This window comes from Cucurbita pepo, chromosome LG10, assembly GCF_002806865.2.
Source record: "Cucurbita pepo subsp. pepo cultivar mu-cu-16 chromosome LG10, ASM280686v2, whole genome shotgun sequence".
In the NCBI taxonomy this organism is placed as follows: Eukaryota; Viridiplantae; Streptophyta; class Magnoliopsida; order Cucurbitales; family Cucurbitaceae; genus Cucurbita; species Cucurbita pepo.
The window spans coordinates 8,630,759-8,650,437 of record NC_036647.1 but is presented as its reverse complement, the minus strand read 5'-3'; the positions used below and the strand labels follow the sequence as shown (position 1 = coordinate 8,650,437).

Sequence of the window (19,679 nt, the reverse complement as noted above, 5' to 3'; positions counted from 1 at the left end):
AAAGATATGTCATGTACTTGTATCCATGTCTCATAAGAAACGTTATGTCAGGAAAAGAATGGAAGTATGATGTGTATCATAACTATGTACCATGATTTGAAGTCATGCAACCTCATGCATGTTGTATATTACGAGCAAAGGATATTCTTCCAGTATATTTTATACAGATGCGCACACCATGATATGATACACACTCATTTTTTTTAGTTTGTGGAGTGATTCGAATCCAAAACAAGTGTTCTTGTCTTAAGATATTCAATCAAGAAGGTAATTTGAATCTTACTTTCTCGTGTAGTGATTCCTTATCAGTAGTTGATCAAGATACCAATGAGATAATGTAGCACGTGTTTGGCTGCCTATCAGTCTTCCATTGATCTCGTCCTCTCTCAGTTCGAGTGATTCCTTATCAGTAGTTGATCAAGATACCAATGAGATAATGTAGCACGTGTTTGGCTGTATATCAATCTTCCATTGATCTCGTCCTCTCTCAATTGTTCGTTTTGCCAACGCCAGCCATTCATTGTATTGTTATTCATCGTGCCTCTCAATCTATCCCAACTCGGTTGAGTTCAGTTGGATTGCTTTCTTTAATCAAGTTGGTTGGATTAACGAAACAACCAATCAAAAAAATCGGGATAGTTCAAAAACTATCACCACACTACAAAATTCGGGTTCCTTATTACTTTACTAAACTGTTCCTTCCCGGTTCCTTCCCGATGCCGGGAAGGACAATCCAAACTCGTCTCGAACATTCCTAAATCAATTAGAGAGAGAGCGAGAGAGATCCATGGGGGCATCAAGCCAGTCAATATACAAATTAGTAAGACATTGAATTCATTTTTCTTAGTACAAATCAAAGTGGAATAGAAAAACAAGGTCCCAACTCAAATGATTATGGAATTATGTGAAGTTCACGAAGCAAAACAACAACCTTTTTTCACAGAATCTTGGTCTTGTCCAGGAACAATAATATTAGTTCCTCTAAACAGCGCCGCATTCCCACTAATATCTATTGCTTCCCCAGCTGCAAGGCTCTTCTTGCTGATAATCCTATAAATCTCTTTTAGAATTGTGAAGAACGCAGTCTCGACGTTTGTCGACTCGAGCGCTGATGTCTCCATGAAGAACAGGTTCTCTCTTTCTGCAAATTCTTGTGCATCTTCTGTTGGCACTGCTCTGAGGCTTCCTAAGTCGCATTTGTTTCCGATCAGCATTATAACGATGTTCTTATCGGCATGTCCTCTTAGTTCTTCCAGCCACCGGGACATGTGATCGAACGATTGGCGCTTCGTCATATCGTAAACCAGCATCGCTCCCACTGCACCTCTGTAGTATGCACTTGTCACTGCTCTGTACCTGGCAAGCGAAAAAACGAGATGGCTTCAGGAACTATAACCAATTTAACAGCAACATTTATGACTTAACGACATAACGACATCGAGCTCGGGATTAAAGGAAAACTCTGAATTGTTGATACCATAAACTCCAAATATCAAAATCTGTTTTTCATCGAGTTTCATGTTTTCAGATCTCTTACCAAATGTACCTTTAGTAATTAGCTAAGGAATTTTGATAGTGGATTTTTTATAAGTAGAGCTGTGAGATTCCACATCGAGGGGAACGAAGCATTCTTTATAAGGGTGTGGAAACCTCTCTCTAACAAATGCGTTTTAAAAACCTTGAGGGAAAGTTCGAAAGGGAAAGCCCAAAGAGAACAATATCTGCTAGCGGTGGGTTTGGGCTGTTACAAATAGTATCAAAACCAGACACCCGGCAGTGTGCCAGCGAGGACACTGAGCCTCAAAGAGGGGGTGGACACCGGGCGGCGTGTCAGCGAGGACGCTAGGCCCCGAAGGGAGGTGGATTGTGAGATCTCACATCGGTTGAAGAGAGGAACGAAACATTCTTTATAAGGGTGTGGAAATCTCTCCCTAATAGACGCGTTTTAAAACCTTGAGGGAAAGTTCGAAAGGAAAAACCCAAAGAAGACAATATCTGCTAGCGGTGAGTTTGAGCTGTTACAAATGGCATCAGAGCCAGACATCAGGCGGTAATGCCAGCGAGGATGTTGGGCCTCGAAGGGAGGTGGACACTAGACGGTGTGTCAGCGAGGGGGGTGGACACCAAACGGTGTATCAACGAGGACGCTCGGCCCCAAAGGAGGGTGGATTGTGAGATCCCACTTCGATTTGAGAGAGGAACGAGTGCCAGCGAGGATGCTGGGCCCCGAAAGGGGTGAATTGTGAGATCCCACATCGGTTGGAGAGAGGAACAAAAACATTCTTTATAAGAGTGTGAAAACCTCTCCCTAACAGACGCGTTTTAAAAATCTTGGAACCCCGTAAGAAAAAGTTCGAAGAAGACAATATTTGTTAGCGGTGAGTTTGGGCTTGCGCTGCTACAAGAGTGATGGAGAAGAAATGACATAAGAAATTGTTTGGTGCCTTTAGGCTAGATAAAGAAAACCATGTCCCCAGTCTTAGAAGTAATGTCCCATCTATGCTTGTCTCCACTACCCTTCATAATCTGCTAGTCCCTGATGAGCTGAAACTTAATGTCATCCATAATCTACTTTTCATGTTCCCCTCTCCAACCGACGTGAGATCTCTCAATCCACCTCCTTTCGGGCTCAGCGTCCTTGCTAACACCCGTTCCTCTCTCAATTAACGTGGGATCTCACAATCCACCCCCTTTGGGGCCAGCGTCCTTGCGGGCACACCACCCAGTGTCCACCCCCTTTGAGGCTTAGCGTCTTCACTGGCACATTGCCCAATGTCTAGCTCTAATACCATTTGTAATAGCCCAAGCTCACCACTAGCAGATATTATCCTCTTTGGCCTTACCCTTTTAGACTTCCCCTCAATGTTTTTAAAACAAATCTGCTAGGGAGAGGCACACCCTTACAAAGAATGCTTCGTTCCCCTCTCCGACCAATGTGGAATCTCACACGTATACTAACCTCTCTCTCCCCTTTTATATGCATTCCCATACGATGGCCACACTACTCTAAACTACCCGAGTCCCAATAACACACCCTTCACCTGCACATTAGCTTTCTTCTAGCAACTCCTCTCATGTCTTTTCAGAGCATACATAAAATGAACCTATGGCTCATCAATCCTATCAGAAAAGTCTCATTCAATCTGAAATAGCACAAAATTGCAGCACAGCTACAGCTAAATACAATATAAACAGCTCACCAATCCTCCTAAGACTTGGTAGACAAATAGATATCTGCATTCTCTTTGGAATACAGAGAAAACAACAACCATACAAGTCATAACTCTATTTGAGGCTTCCGAGCTCGTTGTGGTCTAATTGTTAGGAGTCACGGATCTCCACAATAGTATGATACTGTCCACTTTGAGCATAAGCTCTCGTGGCTTTGTTTTGTGGTTCCCCAAAAGGTCTCATACCAATTGAGATGTATTCCTTACTTGTAACCCAAGATCGTTCTCTAAATTAGCCAATGTGGGACTCTCTCCCAACAATCCTCCCTTTGAACAAAGTACATTATAGAGTCTCCCTCGAGGCCTATGAAGCCCTCAAACAGCCTCTCCTTAATCGAGGCTCGACTCCTCTGGAGTCCTCGAATAAAGTACACCCTTTGTTCAACACTTGAGTCACTTGTGACTACACCTCAACATTTGAGGATTCTAACTCTAATACCATGTTAGGAATCACGAATTTCCACAATGGTATTATATCGTCCATTTTGAGCATAAACTCTCATGGCTTTGCTTTGGGTTTCCCGAAAAAGCCTCGTGCCAATGGAGATGTATTCCTTACTTCTAAACCCATGATCATTCCCTAAATTAGCCAACGTTGACTCTCTCCCAACAATCCTCAACACTAACTCTATCTTCCATCCTGCAATCATTCATTTAATTCAACCTAACAATTACCACAAAGCTCAAGAACATATATCCATTTTACAGATCCAAACATTGAACAATGAAGTAGTTTCCACAAGAAAGAAACCCAATAAAATCAAGGGGCACTTACCGTTCTTGTCCAGCAGTATCCCATATCTGGGCTTTCACTGTTTTCTGATCAATAACGAGAGTTTTAGTCTGAAACTCGACTCCAATAGTAGCTTTGGAATCAACGCTAAATTCATCCCGTGAAAATCGAGCAAGGAGTTGGGTTTTGCCGACGGCCGAATCTCCGATCAACACAACTTTGAAAACATAATCAATCTTCTGGTTAAAATCCCCATATAGATTCGACATTCTCTTCCTCTCCAAATTCCCACAAACCCCACCTCGAAAACGCGCAGATTATACGCATAACAACACTATAACCCCAACCAAATTGCCCATTTCCCGATCGTTACAAGTAAGGGAAGGGAAGCTGAATAATCGATCATCTCCCTGGAATTGGGCCCAGAAGAGAAATTAGGGCAAAATAGTTGGGAGGGGAATTGAATTCAGAGGTGGGGTTTGAAGGGAATTTCAGAGAATAGTGAGTGGAGGTTGGAATGCTGGGATTGAAGAAGATGAAGGGGAGGAAGAAGAGAGATTGAAAAGAGAGCGAGAAGTGGAATTAGAACAACGGCCATTGTGTGGGGGTATCACCAACGGTTTTGTGGCCTGCAACGTGTAAAATTAGGCTTCAAAATGGATATGCATTTACGAAATTCGGTGTCATTTTGAGTCTCTCCGGTGTCATGGTCATGCTCTGCCGCATGCCCATGACAAGCCAAACCGTTTATGTCTTTCCATGTTCTAGTGTTTTACTTTTTTGTATTTATAGGGCGTATGACGTTTCGGAAAAATCATGTCTAGGCCTGCCAGACATGAAATGCCTCCGAATGTACTATAGGCGATCTGACTAGTTGTCAACTTCTCCCTACCCAAGGTTATATACTGTGAGCCGTTATTATTTCTNCCCGTGAAAATCGAGCAAGGAGTTGGGTTTTGCCGACGGCCGAATCTCCGATCAACACAACTTTGAAAACATAATCAATCTTCTGGTTAAAATCCCCATATAGATTCGACATTCTCTTCCTCTCCAAATTCCCACAAACCCCACCTCGAAAACGCGCAGATTATACGCATAACAACACTATAACCCCAACCAAATTGCCCATTTCCCGATCGTTACAAGTAAGGGAAGGGAAGCTGAATAATCGATCATCTCCCTGGAATTGGGCCCAGAAGAGAAATTAGGGCAAAATAGTTGGGAGGGGAATTGAATTCAGAGGTGGGGTTTGAAGGGAATTTCAGAGAATAGTGAGTGGAGGTTGGAATGCTGGGATTGAAGAAGATGAAGGGGAGGAAGAAGAGAGATTGAAAAGAGAGCGAGAAGTGGAATTAGAACAACGGCCATTGTGTGGGGGTATCACCAACGGTTTTGTGGCCTGCAACGTGTAAAATTAGGCTTCAAAATGGATATGCATTTACGAAATTCGGTGTCATTTTGAGTCTCTCCGGTGTCATGGTCATGCTCTGCCGCATGCCCATGACAAGCCAAACCGTTTATGTCTTTCCATGTTCTAGTGTTTTACTTTTTTGTATTTATAGGGCGTATGACGTTTCGGAAAAATCATGTCTAGGCCTGCCAGACATGAAATGCCTCCGAATGTACTATAGGCGATCTGACTAGTTGTCAACTTCTCCCTACCCAAGGTTATATACTGTGAGCCGTTATTATTTCTCTCTTGCTTGCTTATATAACGTCTCTTTCAAAAATCTCTCTTTCGAAAATCTCTTTCTGCCCTCGTTTTCTAAAACCTTCTCTTAAAACCAAGGCCAGAGGCTCGAGCATACATTGCTTAGCCATAGGCAACATAAGAACGAATTGACTTAGTTCACTTGTCGTTAGAAAGTGAGTGCTGCACAATCGCAAATCCGGTGCCATCAAGAGTGCGATTGTGACACCCCGCTCATCAAACTCACCGTCAGGTCACTAAAAATATTTTTAGCCTCTCTTCTGGTCATCTTTTTGTTCATGTTTTTTAGAACATGTTTGTTTTGTTTTGTTTTTTTTGTAAGAAATATTATCAACATTGTATACAAATTTTAAAATAGAGTAAAATTGGAGTGTTTATATGACTCGAGATCCCGACTAATCCGAACTTCTCAGACTACCCAACCCAAACTATAAAAGTTGGACTGTGTTAGTTTTTTTTTTTTCGATTTGGGTTGTTTTGAATTTTGGAAAACTTAAAAATTCGGGTCACCTCGTAGGTTGACATTTATTCGGTTGGGTTAACCCAAACAACTCGAAAATAGGTTTATAATCCAACCCAACCCTAACCCTACTTTTAAAATTATTAAGAAAATAAAAAATATATAACTTTTATAACTAATAATGATGTATGGTGACAAGTGAATGTTTAATATTTAATTTTAAAGGGTAAAATTGACATTTTTCAAATTTTAAGAAAATTTTCCTATTTTTAATTAAATATCTCAAGAATGGAATGAGAAAAAGTAAAGAATTTTTTTCAAAAAGTAATAATAAAACATATTTTTAAAATAACAAACGACCAAAATACCCTTTATAGTTTAAGATAATTATGAAAATGGGATTGATTCATAAAATTAGATCCGCTACCATGAACTATACCAAATATAAGATCTCTCCGTCTAACTGTTAGATCGGTTGGTTTTTTAGCCCTTAATCTCAAATTAATTAATTGGTGTTTTGATGATAACAAACCATACGTGGAACAAAATCTTCACCAAATTTTGATATGATCTACAAGACGCACAATCCATCAAATTCAGCGAGCCCCTAATCGAAAAAAATATTTTAATTTTGATATACTCTAGACGATCCAAAACTCATCAAATTTAATAATTGGAATTTAACATGACCTCGTAGATGTTGGGATTTTAATTGTCGATCTTAACATAAATATCAAATTCTCAATTTTATAACAATATCAAACGTCCATATATATTTTAAAAAAATTAAATATAAAAAAATATATCTACCTTTAATTTTAAATTAATTAATATTTTATTTCAAAAATATCTTTTTAAATTTTAATAAAAATTTAAGGTTAGTATTATATTTAAAAATTACCCGATAAAATCAACATATTTATCCTCATAAAAAAAAATCAAAAAATTCTAACCGTTAATATATAAACGAAAACTGTCTATCCATCCTTCACCGTTTATCTTCAAACGGTAAATATATATATATATATATATTTAAATTAAAAATGTTTTTAAATTTTTTAAAAGAAATTAAAGGTATTAATTAACTTTTTGAAAACTTAAAGGGTATTTTTTTTAAAACAAAGTGTAAAGTTCGAGAATAATTTTCAATTTAGCTAAAGTTGTTCGAACGGTTGGTATAATTTCCCTTCGCATCGACTATTTAAAACGAGTCAGTTCCGAAAAAAACTTCATTTCTCATTACGGGAAGAAACAACGGACCCACGAGAGAAGAAAAAAGAGAAAGTGGGAACGCAAAAGAGTACGAAAAGAAAAGGAAATGGTAAATTATAAAAAATTTCAACCGGATAAAAAAATCAATCTTTTCGTTCATGTTTGTTAAAAGTGAGGATCTAATCGATTAGGTTTCTAGCATCCGATGTTATAGACTTGAAGAACTCCTAGGCTTTTTTTAAGACAAATTCATTTTTTTTCCGCTCGTCGAAAAGGAATCCTATGACCTTTTCTTGTTGTCACTTTTTAGTACCTTGACTCATCAAAGTTCTATAAATTATATTATAATCTACGAGGGTCCATTGCACAATCACACTCTTGCAACAGCGGAAAAGTGATTGTGCAACACTGGTTCTAACCCAGGAAAATTCGGACTTCACAAACAATATCGGTGAATGCTCGAGCCTCGAGTCACGTTTGAAAGAAATCTTTTGAAAAATATGTGCGAGGAAAAAGTTAAAAACAATTGTAAAGAAGATAGTGTTATAAGCTAAAAACGAACAAGCAACAACTTTGATAGCGTATAACCCGAGTAGGAAGAATTGACAAGTGGCCATATCCACTTATAGTACATTTTGAGTCATTTTAGCCCTAGCGGGTGTAGACATGATTTTGGTGACCGGTTATATACTCCTACTGAATTGACACGATAATAATAGTAAAGGTCTATCTAACATGAAAGCGAGTAGAAGGGGTTTGGAACGGGCATGCAGCTACAGACAATACGTCATGGACAAGCATAGTTGAGACATCCGACATGCAGAGCTACGAACAACATATCTTAGACAAACATGACCGTGACACCCACCATTGGGTTCATCCAAACACAAGAAAAAAGGAAGAACTTTCATTTCTTAATGGCACAACTCTTGGACTGTTGTTGTTAGCCTAATTCATCACATATCTCACACCTACCTACACAATCTGAAAACAATGTTACAACATACTACTTTTCACTGAGATTTAATTCGATCGAGACACTCCGACACCATTCTCATTCTCGGACGCAGCTCGGGATCAAGCTCGGTGCAATTCAGTGCAATATGAAACGTCGAAACTACTTGTTTCTTAGCATAAATCTCAGGCACAAGTGCAGGGTCGATAACATCAGTCAATGGCCGCTCTTCTTGAAACGCCTTTCTCACGAAACATTCCAACCCCTTCCCATCATTTTCCGATACGACATCGGCCAATCTACCGCTCAAAAGTTCAAGAATCACAATCCCGAACGAGTACACGTCGCATTTCTGCGTGTACTTCCCTCCAAACTCCCGAACCTCTGGCGCCAAGTATATCGCCGAGGGACTCGAAATGCTTGACCCCATGATTGAGCTTATCATGTTCTGGTTTGAGCTCAACTTCTTGGAGGAGGTTGGAGTGAACTTGGGTGCTCCTTGGCCGAGACGACTAAGTCCAAAACCTGAAATGTAAGGCTCGAAATCGTCGTCGAGAAGGATTTTTGTCGATTTTATGTTTCCATGTACGTATTTTCGAGCACCGAATTCATGAATGTAGGCCAAACCCCTTGCAGCTCCTTGAGCAATTTTTAACCTTGCAGACCATGGCAGAGGTGACAAAGAACTCGACGGACTTCCTGCAATATACATCACGAGATTGTCACCGATTCGGAAAGGAAATACGAGTCGATAAGTTACACCGACATTAGAACGTGTCATAAACGAAAGTATAGATCTCAAGATCCTTTCATATTCTGCATAAGAATAAAATATGGGAAGTAAAAGTCCAAAACATGGTCACAAGATATGAGAACAGAGAGCATATAATATGACAAACCACAAACAGTGCTTTCTAAGATAAATCATTTAATCACTATGTACTTGAGTTTCAAACGGTTGGATAATCCAAGCTCACCGCTACCAGATATTGTCCGTTTTGACCCACTATGTATCACTATTAGCCTCACGGTTTTTAAAACATGTATGTTAGGGAGAGGTTTTCACACCCTTATAAGGAGTGCTTCGTTCTCCTCTTCAACTGATGTGGGATTCCACAATCTACTCCATTTTGAGGCTCAGCGTCCTTATTGGCATACCGCTCGGTGTCTGGCTCTGATACCATTTGTAACCGCCCAAACCCACCGCTAGCAGATATTATCCGTTTTGGCTTGTTACGTATTACTGTCAGACTCACGGTTTTTAAAACTCATCTGTTAAGAAGAGGTTTCCGCACCCTTATAAAAAATGATTCGTTCCCCTCTCAAACCAATGTAGGATCTCACGATCCATCCCCTTAGGGCCCAGCATCCTCGCTGGCACACCGCCAGTGTTTGGCTCTAATACCATTTGTAACACCCCAAACCCACCCGTAACAGATATTGTCTACTTTGGCCCGTTACATATCACTGTCAGCTTCATGATTTTTAAAATGTGCATGTTAGGGAGAGGTTTTCACACCCTTATAAGGAAGGCTTCGTTCCCCTCTCCAACTGATGTGTGATCTCACAATCCACCCCCTACGGCCCAGCATTCTCGCTGGCACACCGCCCAGTGTTTGGCTTTAATACCATTTGTAACCGCCCAAACCACCACTAACAGATATTGTCCATTTTTGCCCATTACAAATCACTGTCAGCTTCACAGTTTTTAAAATGCATCGACAAGGAAGAGGTTTCCACACCCTTTTAAGGAAACCTTTATTCCTCTCTCCAACCGATGTGGAACCCCTTTGAGACCCAACATTCTCACTGGCACACCGCCCAATATCTAGCTATGATACCATTTGTAACAGCCAAATCTACCTCTAGCAAATATTGTCCACTTTCACTTGTTACATATCACCTTCAGCCTCACTGTGTTTAAAACCCATCTGTTAATGAGAGGTTTTCACACCCTTATAAGAATTGTAACAGCCCAAACCCACCGCTAACCGATATGGTCCATTTTTGCCCATTACAAATCACTGTCAGCTTCACAGTCTTTAAAACGCATCTACTAAAGACAGGTTACCACACCCTTTTAAGGAAACCTTTATTCCTCTCTCTAACCGATGCGGGACCCCCCTTGGGACCCAACATTCTCACTGGCACACCGCCCAATATCTAGCTCTAATACCATCTGTAACACCCCAAATCCACCTCTAGCAAATATCGTCCACTTTCACTCGTTACGTATCACCTTCAGCCTCGCATCTGTTAAGGAGAGATTTTCACACCCTTATAATAAATGCTTCGATTTCTTCTACAACCAACGTGGGATCTCATAATAAATATCAGATACTAACATATCAGCTATCCTATTGATTAAGACCTATTATTAATGGGGTTTGACAGACAGCAAGAAACAAAGAGGACCACATAAAATTATGGCACCTGCACTTCATGCTTCAAAATATTAAGGATATAAAGTTCCAATAAAAGACAAAGAATCACCAGCAGTGCCATCTTGTGAAGGATCAAAGATGCCCCAACGTTAAAAACTCCAACTTAAATAGATTCTTATCGATCGTTGAACGTCTTATTAGACATAAGCTTTTGTATTCTAATAGTATCGAATATGTTCATGAACATATTATCTACGAACATAAAGTTTAAGAACTTATTAGACAACACTGTGGCAAGACGTTGTACAAAAGCTTATACAAAAATTAACACGACAAAAGCCAATAATTAAGCCAACAAATGTGGGGAGAAAAATAAGTCCACTTACCTAGGTAGGCTTTTGTTTTGTAAGTATCTAGTCAACCTTACATGTTAAAATGATTCCATGATATTATTCATTTTCCAAGATTCAATCTATGGCCCATTACTTTTTCAATTAATGAGACAAAACTTTCATTTTCTAACCTTTTCTTCCCATCGTAGAGATGTCTATGGGACGGGATGGTCAAGACGGGAGCTTCACCTATCCCCTGTTTCATTTTCTATCCCCGTGAAATTACCCATTTGTTTTTTCAGGGATCAGGTTCCCACAGGTCATTTTTATATTAAGTAGAGCCGGACGGGGACGAAGAATATAATCCCGTCCTCAGTCCCATTTGTCTAATGGGGAAAAAATATTCCACACTCCCTCCCTTATTCTCCATCTAAATGGGGAATCCCGGGCTCAACACATAAAATGGTCATCTCCGAGCTAGCATGTCTGACTCTGATACTTATCAGACTCTTGGACCCTCTAACACTTATTAGACACGTATCTAACCCTTGTTAGTACAATATATATGATTATTAGACACAAAATTAAAAGTTTAGCGTTTCGTTAAACAAGGGTAAACTTGGAATTTTTAAAGTTTAATTGAAGTAAAAAATTTAGAGTAATTTTACCATGTAGCGCGGTGTGCAAGCTCCCATTCTTGATGAAATCAGTGACCAGCAGTTTCTCATCAGCTGCGTAGTAATAGGCTCTCAACCGTACGATGTTGGGATGCTGGACCCTACCAATGGACTCGATCTCATATTCGAAATCCTTTAACGTCAACGTGGCATCACCATCGTTAAGTCTCCTTACAGCTACAATACTCGCGCCCGCACTAGATCCCCGCCCCGCCACTACTTTGTACACTATCCCACTCCTACTCTTCCCCACCACGTAAGCCGATGCCCTCAACAAATCCTCTAATTCCAAATTCATCCCTTCATCCATCACTACGAATTTACCATTTTGCCCTTCCGACTCCCCCAAACTCTCCCTCTCCGGACTCCCCTTTCCCGATTTGCCCTCCTCTGCCCTACCCTCTACACCTTTCCTCCGGAACCACCACACCGTCAGCGACACCACCCCCACCACCGCGAATATCGACGAAACCACCGCCACCATACCCGACCCAGCGACACCACCTCCGGCATTCTCTCTCCCGCCGCCGTACCCCGGGAAGTTCCCGTTTACAGACTTGGGATTCTGTGGATTCTCCGGGAAAACATTCGGGTTCTGAGCTTCTGGACATGGCGTCTGTAACGGAAACCCACATAGACTCGGGTTGTCGGAAAACGCCGTCGGACCTTGATTCAAAAGCGAACCCACCTGAGGGATTTTCCCGGTGAGATTATTGTGACGGACATCGAGGTTCACAATCAAAGGGAGGTTACCAAACGATGACGGAACCTCACCGGAGAATCGATTGTAGGACAAATTGAGAGTTCCGACGAGTTCTGTTAACTCAGTGAGGCGATTGGGGAGAGAGCCATTGAGGAAATTAGAGGAGAAATCGAGATGGCGAAGCTTCCTCAGGTCACCGATTTGATCGGAAAGTATACCGGAGAGGGAGTTGTGGGAAAGGTCAAGAACGACAAGATTCGTGGCGTTGAAGAGATGAGAAGGGATCGGTTTAGAGAAATTGTTGAATGCGAGGTTGAGGCGGCGGAGGGAATCGAGGAGGCCGATTTCAGATGGGATGTAGCCGGTGAGGGCTTTGTTGGGGAGGGAGAGCTGAGTGACACGGTCGCGAGTGCAGACGATTCCCGGCCAGTGACATGGGGTGGAGTCAAATTCCGACCAGGACTCAAGGACGTGAGATGGGTCGGATTCAATGGCGGCTTTGAGGGCGAGGAGGGAGAGGCCGTCGGAGTTGAGAGAGGAAGTAAAAGAAAGGGAGAAGGAGAAGAAGAAGAAGGTGAGTAGGAAGGAGGAGGAGAATGGGGGCATTTTGGGGATTTAATAAAAGGGTTAGATTAGGGATTGGGATTCCGCCATTGTTGAGGAGCTTGGAGGTTGAATTTGAATTTGGAAGAGAAATGAGTGATGCAGTGAAGGGTAGAAGAAGAACCCACTAATCCCAATAAAGCGAAAACAAAAGGGTTATTTATTATGAAATTCAAAATGTTTATTATTCATTTTAATTTCATTTCCATTTTTGGAGAAATGTGTATGTTTTTCTTAAACCTTCCAAATAAAAAAAAAAAAAATATATATATATATATATATATATATATATATATATATATATATATAAATTTGATCCACTTATTTCAGTATCGATTTTGTGAGATCTCACATTGGGTAGAAAAGAAAACGAAGCATAAAGGTGTGAAAACTTCTCCCTCATAGATACGTTCTAGTGAGGTTGACAACGATACATAACGATCTAAAATAGATAGTATCTACTAGTGGTGGACTTGCGGTCTTATAAATGATATCAAAGGTAATCAGAGCCTAGTGTGTCAACAACTTCTTAAATTAGAAGAAGGTGTTCAAATTACTCGAGACCCCGACTAACCCGAACTACTAAACCCAAACCATAAAAGTTGTATTGGGTTATATTATTTTTTCAGTTTCAGTTGAGTGGAATTTTTTAGACAACCGAAAATTTGGGTCAGTTCGTGAGTTGACATTTTTATCGAGTCAACCCGACCTGTTGTTATTATTATATATTTTGTTTTTGTTGCTTGACATTGAAGGATTGTAATCATAATTTAATTTTTATAAATAAAATAAAGAAAGTAATTATATAAAAATGCATTTGGTTTAATGTGTACCCTAATTATTTCAAATATGTTGTCACGTGATTTGTTCTAATAAGCTTGGTTTAATAATTATAGGAAATAGGAGGTCGTATTGTCCATTCATTTTCGTGCTTCAATATTTTGAGTAATAATCATTGTAATTCACATTTAACCTCGAAAATGACGTTTCATGATACTAAAAGCAGCTAACATAGTTAGGTAACCCGAGTTGGGTTGAAAACTCCATTCAAGTTGTTCGAGTTATCAATTCAATTAGACCGAAACTTCGAATCAATTCAAAAGATTTCTCCAACCGAACGTAACTCAAACCCGTGTATACCATTACATGTGCTTATTTTTTATTGAACTATTCTCTTAGATAATTTTATTTTAGTTGATTTATTTCATTTTATTTTAAATAAATCATGAATATTTTTTTTTAAAAAAAAATTACTTCGAGCAGCTATTGTCTTGTTTAGGCTTTTCCTTCAAGATTTTTAAAACACGTTTGCTAGGGAGAGGTTTCCACAACCTAAAAAAAGAATGTTGTGTTCTCCTCTCCAATTGATGTGGGCTCCCAATACTCATTCAGGGCCCAATGTCCTTACTGACGCATCGCTTCGTGTCGACCCCCTTCAAGGCTCAGTCTTCTCGTTGGCACATCACTCGGTGTTTGACTCTTATACCATTTGTAACGCCCCAAGCCCACCGCTAGCAAATATTGTCCTCTCTAGGCTTTCTCTTTCGGGCCTCCCCTCAAGGTTTTTCAAACACGTCTGCTAGGGAAAGGTTTTCACACCCTTGTAAAGAATGCTTCGTTCTTATCCCTAACCGACGTGAGATCTCACAATCTATACCAGTTTTTTTTTTTTTTTTTTTTTTTTTTTTTTTTTTTTTNAGTTTATTAAGTTCGGTGGGTGACTCAAGCAACTTGAATAGAGTTCATGAATTGGGTTGTCGGGTAGTTCATTTTTTTTAATTATTAAAAACACATACTTATCTACAATACATATATTAATAACTAAAATCATATAAAACTCAAATATCATACATTCACAAGTCAGCATCACTAACATCGGTTACAAACTTCAAATATTCTTAATCTTCATAATAATCATTAAGTATGGTAGGGGTAGGTTGAGTTATAACCCTATTTTTCGGGTTGGTTGGATTAACCCAGTCAAAAAAATGAACCCGTGAACCAACTCAATTTTTTTAGGTTTTTTAAACGCTCGACGGAATTAAAAATAATTAAAAAGATTATATTGGAAGGTAAACTCTAGAGACAAATAATTTAAAAAGGTAATAATAGAATATTAAATATATTTGCAGTCATTATAATCATTTTGAATGTTGTAAAATATTAAATTTCAAAATACTTTTTGAAAAATTTAAGATATAAAATTTTAAAATATTTAAAAAGTGCTAATCAATTGTGGTGGCCCACTCATTTTATTTATTTATTTATTTTACTCTTTTTATAATTTTTTAAAATGCATTTTAGATTTTATTTTTATATTTAATTCAAAAGAAAATTTGAACTTCTTTGTCTAGAATATATATTTTAACATATTCAAATTGGTATTAATAATTCTATTTATTAATTTAAGAATTAAAAATTTGAGAAATTAAACAACTTTATGCTTGAATTTAGAGCTACACGAGTTAAGTTGGGTTGGATTGAGAAAACATTTCCGATATCCAAAATTTTAGGATGATTGGGTTGGTAACTTGAACAACCTGAAATTATGTCACAACTCAACCTAATCCAACCACCGGTTTGTACGATGTGCGTGGGCATGCAATGTGGTGGCTACAAGGGACAACGCAATGTGGGCACAGGCGTGTGATGCGGCGACAACATATAGTTAAAAGAAAACGAGTTTGGTAGGTGTGCAGCACTCGACAGTAAGAAAACCCTAATATTAAACTTGAAGTTGCAACTAAATTTTTTTTTTCTTTCAATAATGGAATCTGTTTGGTTCAAGTTGACCCAAATTTTTTTTCCTTGAACCCAAAATCGAACCGAGCTGGTTCAGTTCGAGAAAAATAACTCAAAATAGTGTTATTTTAATAGGGTAGGTGATTTATGTCTTATTAAATTCAATTATTCATGATTTTAATTTTGAATTCCTTCCAAATTTGTCACGACCTTTATTTTTTTTTGAAAAACCTTATTGTTTTGAACTAAAACGTGTCTGCTAGAGGAAGGTTTCCACACCCGGTGGTTTGTTCTCCTCCCCAACCAATGTGGGACATCACAATCCACCCCCTTCGGGGCCAGCGTCTTCATTGACACTCTTTCCTTCATCCAATCGATGTGGGACTGCTCCCAAATCCACTTCCCTTTGGGGCCCAGCGTCCTTACTGGCACACCGCCTCGTGTCTACCCCTCTTTGGGGAACATCGAGAAGGCTGGCACATCGTCCGGTGTCTGACTCTGATACCATTTGTAACGCCCCAGATCCACCGCTAGCAGATATTGTCCTCTTTGAGCTTTGTGATGTCCCACATTGGTTGAGGAGGAGAACAAACTACCATTTATAAGGGTGTAGAAATCTTCCCCTATAAGACGCATTTTAAAGCCTTGAGCAGAAGTCCGAAAGGGAAAGCACAAAGAGGACAATATCTGCTAGCAGTGGATCTGAGCCGTTACATGCCATATTTGGCATGCCAAAAGGGGAGCAATTTGGACATCATGGGACTTTGTATATCAAGTTGCTTAGTGTTTGAGTCTTGTAGCGGACACTATAGCTATTCACTTTTTCTAACGTCGCATATGTGCTAGATGACGCAATTGAGCTATGGAGTGAACTATCTTTTCTGTTATTTGACTTAGTAAGCCTACATTGCCTTCAGAGTAATTGATTAGTATCGTAGGTGGAGGCATGACCTCATCCTAAAAAATGGGATAATATAATGTCTCGCTTTGAACATCTTCGTGTAAGGTTAATTGGCGACCATAAGAACTACCATAGAGCCAAAAAGTCTGAGGGAGTGACCTTGTGTGCTGGTCAGCTACTATGTTTACCTGTGTGGTCTCTCGACCCCTCTCAAGATGGATTTACAGTGTAATGATCCTGTTAAGAGTACTCCTAACCATTTCCACACACGATAATGACACTCATCATTATCTAAATTATAAATGTAGACCCTCATCCCGTCCACAACCTTGGCTGACCCATTTTCACATACGATAGTAACTACTCAAGTAGCCACCACGTGTTGTCCTATCTAACTTTGGTCAAGCTTGATAGTATAAGATCTTGAAATACCTACTGGTTCATTACTTGTACGTCATTATCGGCGTTTCTAAATATTGACATCTCAATTCAAAGGTTTTATTATCAAGATAGAAGGCGCAAAATGTACACGTTGTGAAAAGCCCTCTGCAATTTACAACAAGCATCAACGACATAGGACATACGTATGAACAAGAGTTGGAAGAGTCTTTGTTTCGTAAAGTGCTCGCTAGAGCAAACATTATATACAAGAAGTCATGGAATAAAAACTTATCATAACCATCATAACCCTTTTTTTTTTAATATTGAATTTAACATTAGAGTTGCACATTTTTTTAAGGTGGGTTCATTGTAATTTTTTAATCGATGGGACACGTAACAAGCCAAAGTGAACAATATCTACTAGTGGTGAGCTTGTGCTGTTACAAATGGTATTAGAGTCAGTTACTAGACCGTGTGAAGTACTAGTCGGAGTAGAACTAAACTCTTTTTATGATAAACGTGTTTTAAAATTGTGACGTTAACATCAATACAATCTGCTAGTGGTAAACTTGGGCTGAAGGGTGGCGGTGGAAACCACCGTTTTTAGGGTTAAAATTCAAAATTTGTATTCTTTTGAGGGTCTTCGTGAAAAGTGAAAATAATAATAATAATTTGAAGTTGGTGTGCCAAAAGGGAAACAGGATAAAGTTGTTATTTTTAAGGACTTTTTTGTTTTGTTCTGGTCAGAGACAATACCTATGCTTTTCAGGTTTCACTATGGAGGGTAGTTTTGTCAATATTTAAAACTATTCATTTTAATGAAATAACCGGGATGTTTATTTAATCTGCGGGATGATTAGTTATGGCATTTGGGCTTTTCCTTTCGAGTTTATTGTTAAGGTTTCAACCGATGTGGATCTCACAATCCATCTCCCTTCGAAGCCCAACGTCATCCCTGACACTCGTTCCCTTCCTCAATCCATATGCGACCCCCCAATCCATCCCCTTTGAGACCCAGCTTCTATGCTAGCCCACCGCCTCATGTTCCCCCTCTTTCAGGGCTCACCAACGATGATTTCTGGCTCTAATATCATTTGTAATGACCTAGGCCCACCGCTAGCAGATATTGTCCTCTTTGTCCTTCCCTTTCGGGTTATTTAAAATGCGTCTACTATAGAGAGATTTCCACACCTTTGATGTTTCATTCTTCTCCCTAACCGATGTGGGATCTCACAATTAGAACAGCATAAACTCGTCCTGAATCGAGTGAAGCATCCTCATTTAAATGAAAAGAGAAGTGGAGAGAGAATTTTCGATATTTGCTAAATGGGGTAGGAAACAAAGATTATTCCATGTCTTCCTCCGTGCTAAATCTCGGTTCCACCTAACTCCACATATAATAACACGTTGTAATATTAAAACTTGAGTTTTATGTTAGAACTTTTTCGAAATTCATTAAAAGAATTCTTTCTAATTAACATTAAAAAAAAAAAAAATCAAAAGATGGGTAAAATTTCTATGCTCAAATCTTGATTTTCCCAAAAATAAATAAAAAATTTAATGAGAATAAAAATTGAAATAAGGAGGAGAGGAAAACACAAAAAAAATTCTATGGACATCTTTAAATGCATTAACTATACAAACGTCATGCATAATCGAAATGACATTTGGAGTTCATGATTATGTCAGTTCAATTTGTTTCATAAATGTCGATATAACGTATTATCAATTTAATGGATGGTTACTTATTATTGTCTCAATAGAATGATATAATAGATTATCAACTTGATTATAGTTCAACCGATCATATCTTATTTTAGATCTCATTTATGTATTTTTATTTTTATTTTTATGTATTTTATTTGCATTAGTTAAGTTAGAAACCTAATTTTTGAAATGTTTCACTTGGATGAATCTATTAATTTTGTTGTAATTTTTATCAATACTTCGATATTTTCAAATATTAATAATTTATATCTCGATTTAAGGGATTTGAAATTGTTGTTTTTTTGTAATATTAAATTTAAATTACTACATTTATGATTTGGAGTATTTTAAACTCAAATCAATTTTGAAATCTATGTTTTTATATATATTTTTCAATAATAAATATGTTGTACCATTAAATTAATAAAAGAAATATTTTAAACTTAAAAAAATAAAAATAAAAAAAATAAATACCATTTATTTCAAAAATACTAATAAACTTTTAAAAATATTCCAAAAAAACCCTTCCACTTTAAAAAAATATTTAAAAAATACTCTTAAATTTTTAAATTTTTTTATTAATATCCTTAAACTTAAAAAAAAAAAAAATATACATTTTTCCGTTTTTCAAAAGTAATATTAAAAGTTTGGACATATTTCAGTCATAAGGTATCGATAAGGTATATTTCAAAAATACTATAAGGTATCGATAGATAGTTTTCGGTCATATATTGACGATAATTTTTTTAAATATTTTTTTAATGTAAAGAGTTTTAATGCTACTTTTAAAGTTTCATGAGTATTTTTTAAATAAAATAATTTTTATCCAAAATTAATGATAAGGGTATAGTTGAGATTTTTTGAACGTTGAAAAACATTATTGAAACTCTAGAAAGTTCAAGGGTATTTTCGAGATAAAGTATAAATTTCACGGTCTTTTTATTAATT

General features: G+C 38.2%; 2 protein-coding genes across 3 annotated transcripts; both read right to left on the bottom strand.

Annotated features, from left to right (window-relative positions):
* Positions 1 to 792: 792 nt before the first annotated feature.
* Positions 793 to 5,354, bottom strand: LOC111803431 (ras-related protein RABA4d-like). 2 transcript variants are annotated; one of them, XM_023687832.1, is made up of 3 exons: positions 4,917 to 5,354; positions 4,006 to 4,146; positions 793 to 1,356 (listed from the first exon to the last, which is right to left on the bottom strand). In XM_023687832.1, the coding sequence occupies exons 1-3, from the start codon at positions 5,000 to 5,002 to the stop codon at positions 912 to 914; spliced, it is 672 nt and encodes a 223-aa protein (XP_023543600.1). In that variant the 5' UTR covers positions 5,003 to 5,354; the 3' UTR covers positions 793 to 911. The 2 variants fall into 2 exon arrangements, with proteins under 2 accessions (XP_023543600.1, XP_023543598.1); XM_023687830.1 differs by lacking the exon at positions 4,917 to 5,354 and having other exon boundaries at positions 4,006 to 4,584.
* A 2,862-nt stretch (positions 5,355 to 8,216) lies between these two features.
* Positions 8,217 to 13,129, bottom strand: LOC111803400 (receptor protein kinase-like protein ZAR1). The gene is made up of 2 exons (XM_023687778.1): positions 11,686 to 13,129; positions 8,217 to 9,000 (listed from the first exon to the last, which is right to left on the bottom strand). The coding sequence occupies exons 1-2, from the start codon at positions 13,001 to 13,003 to the stop codon at positions 8,360 to 8,362; spliced, it is 1,959 nt and encodes a 652-aa protein (XP_023543546.1). The 5' UTR covers positions 13,004 to 13,129; the 3' UTR covers positions 8,217 to 8,359.
* Between the last annotated feature and the right edge of the window lie 6,550 nt (positions 13,130 to 19,679).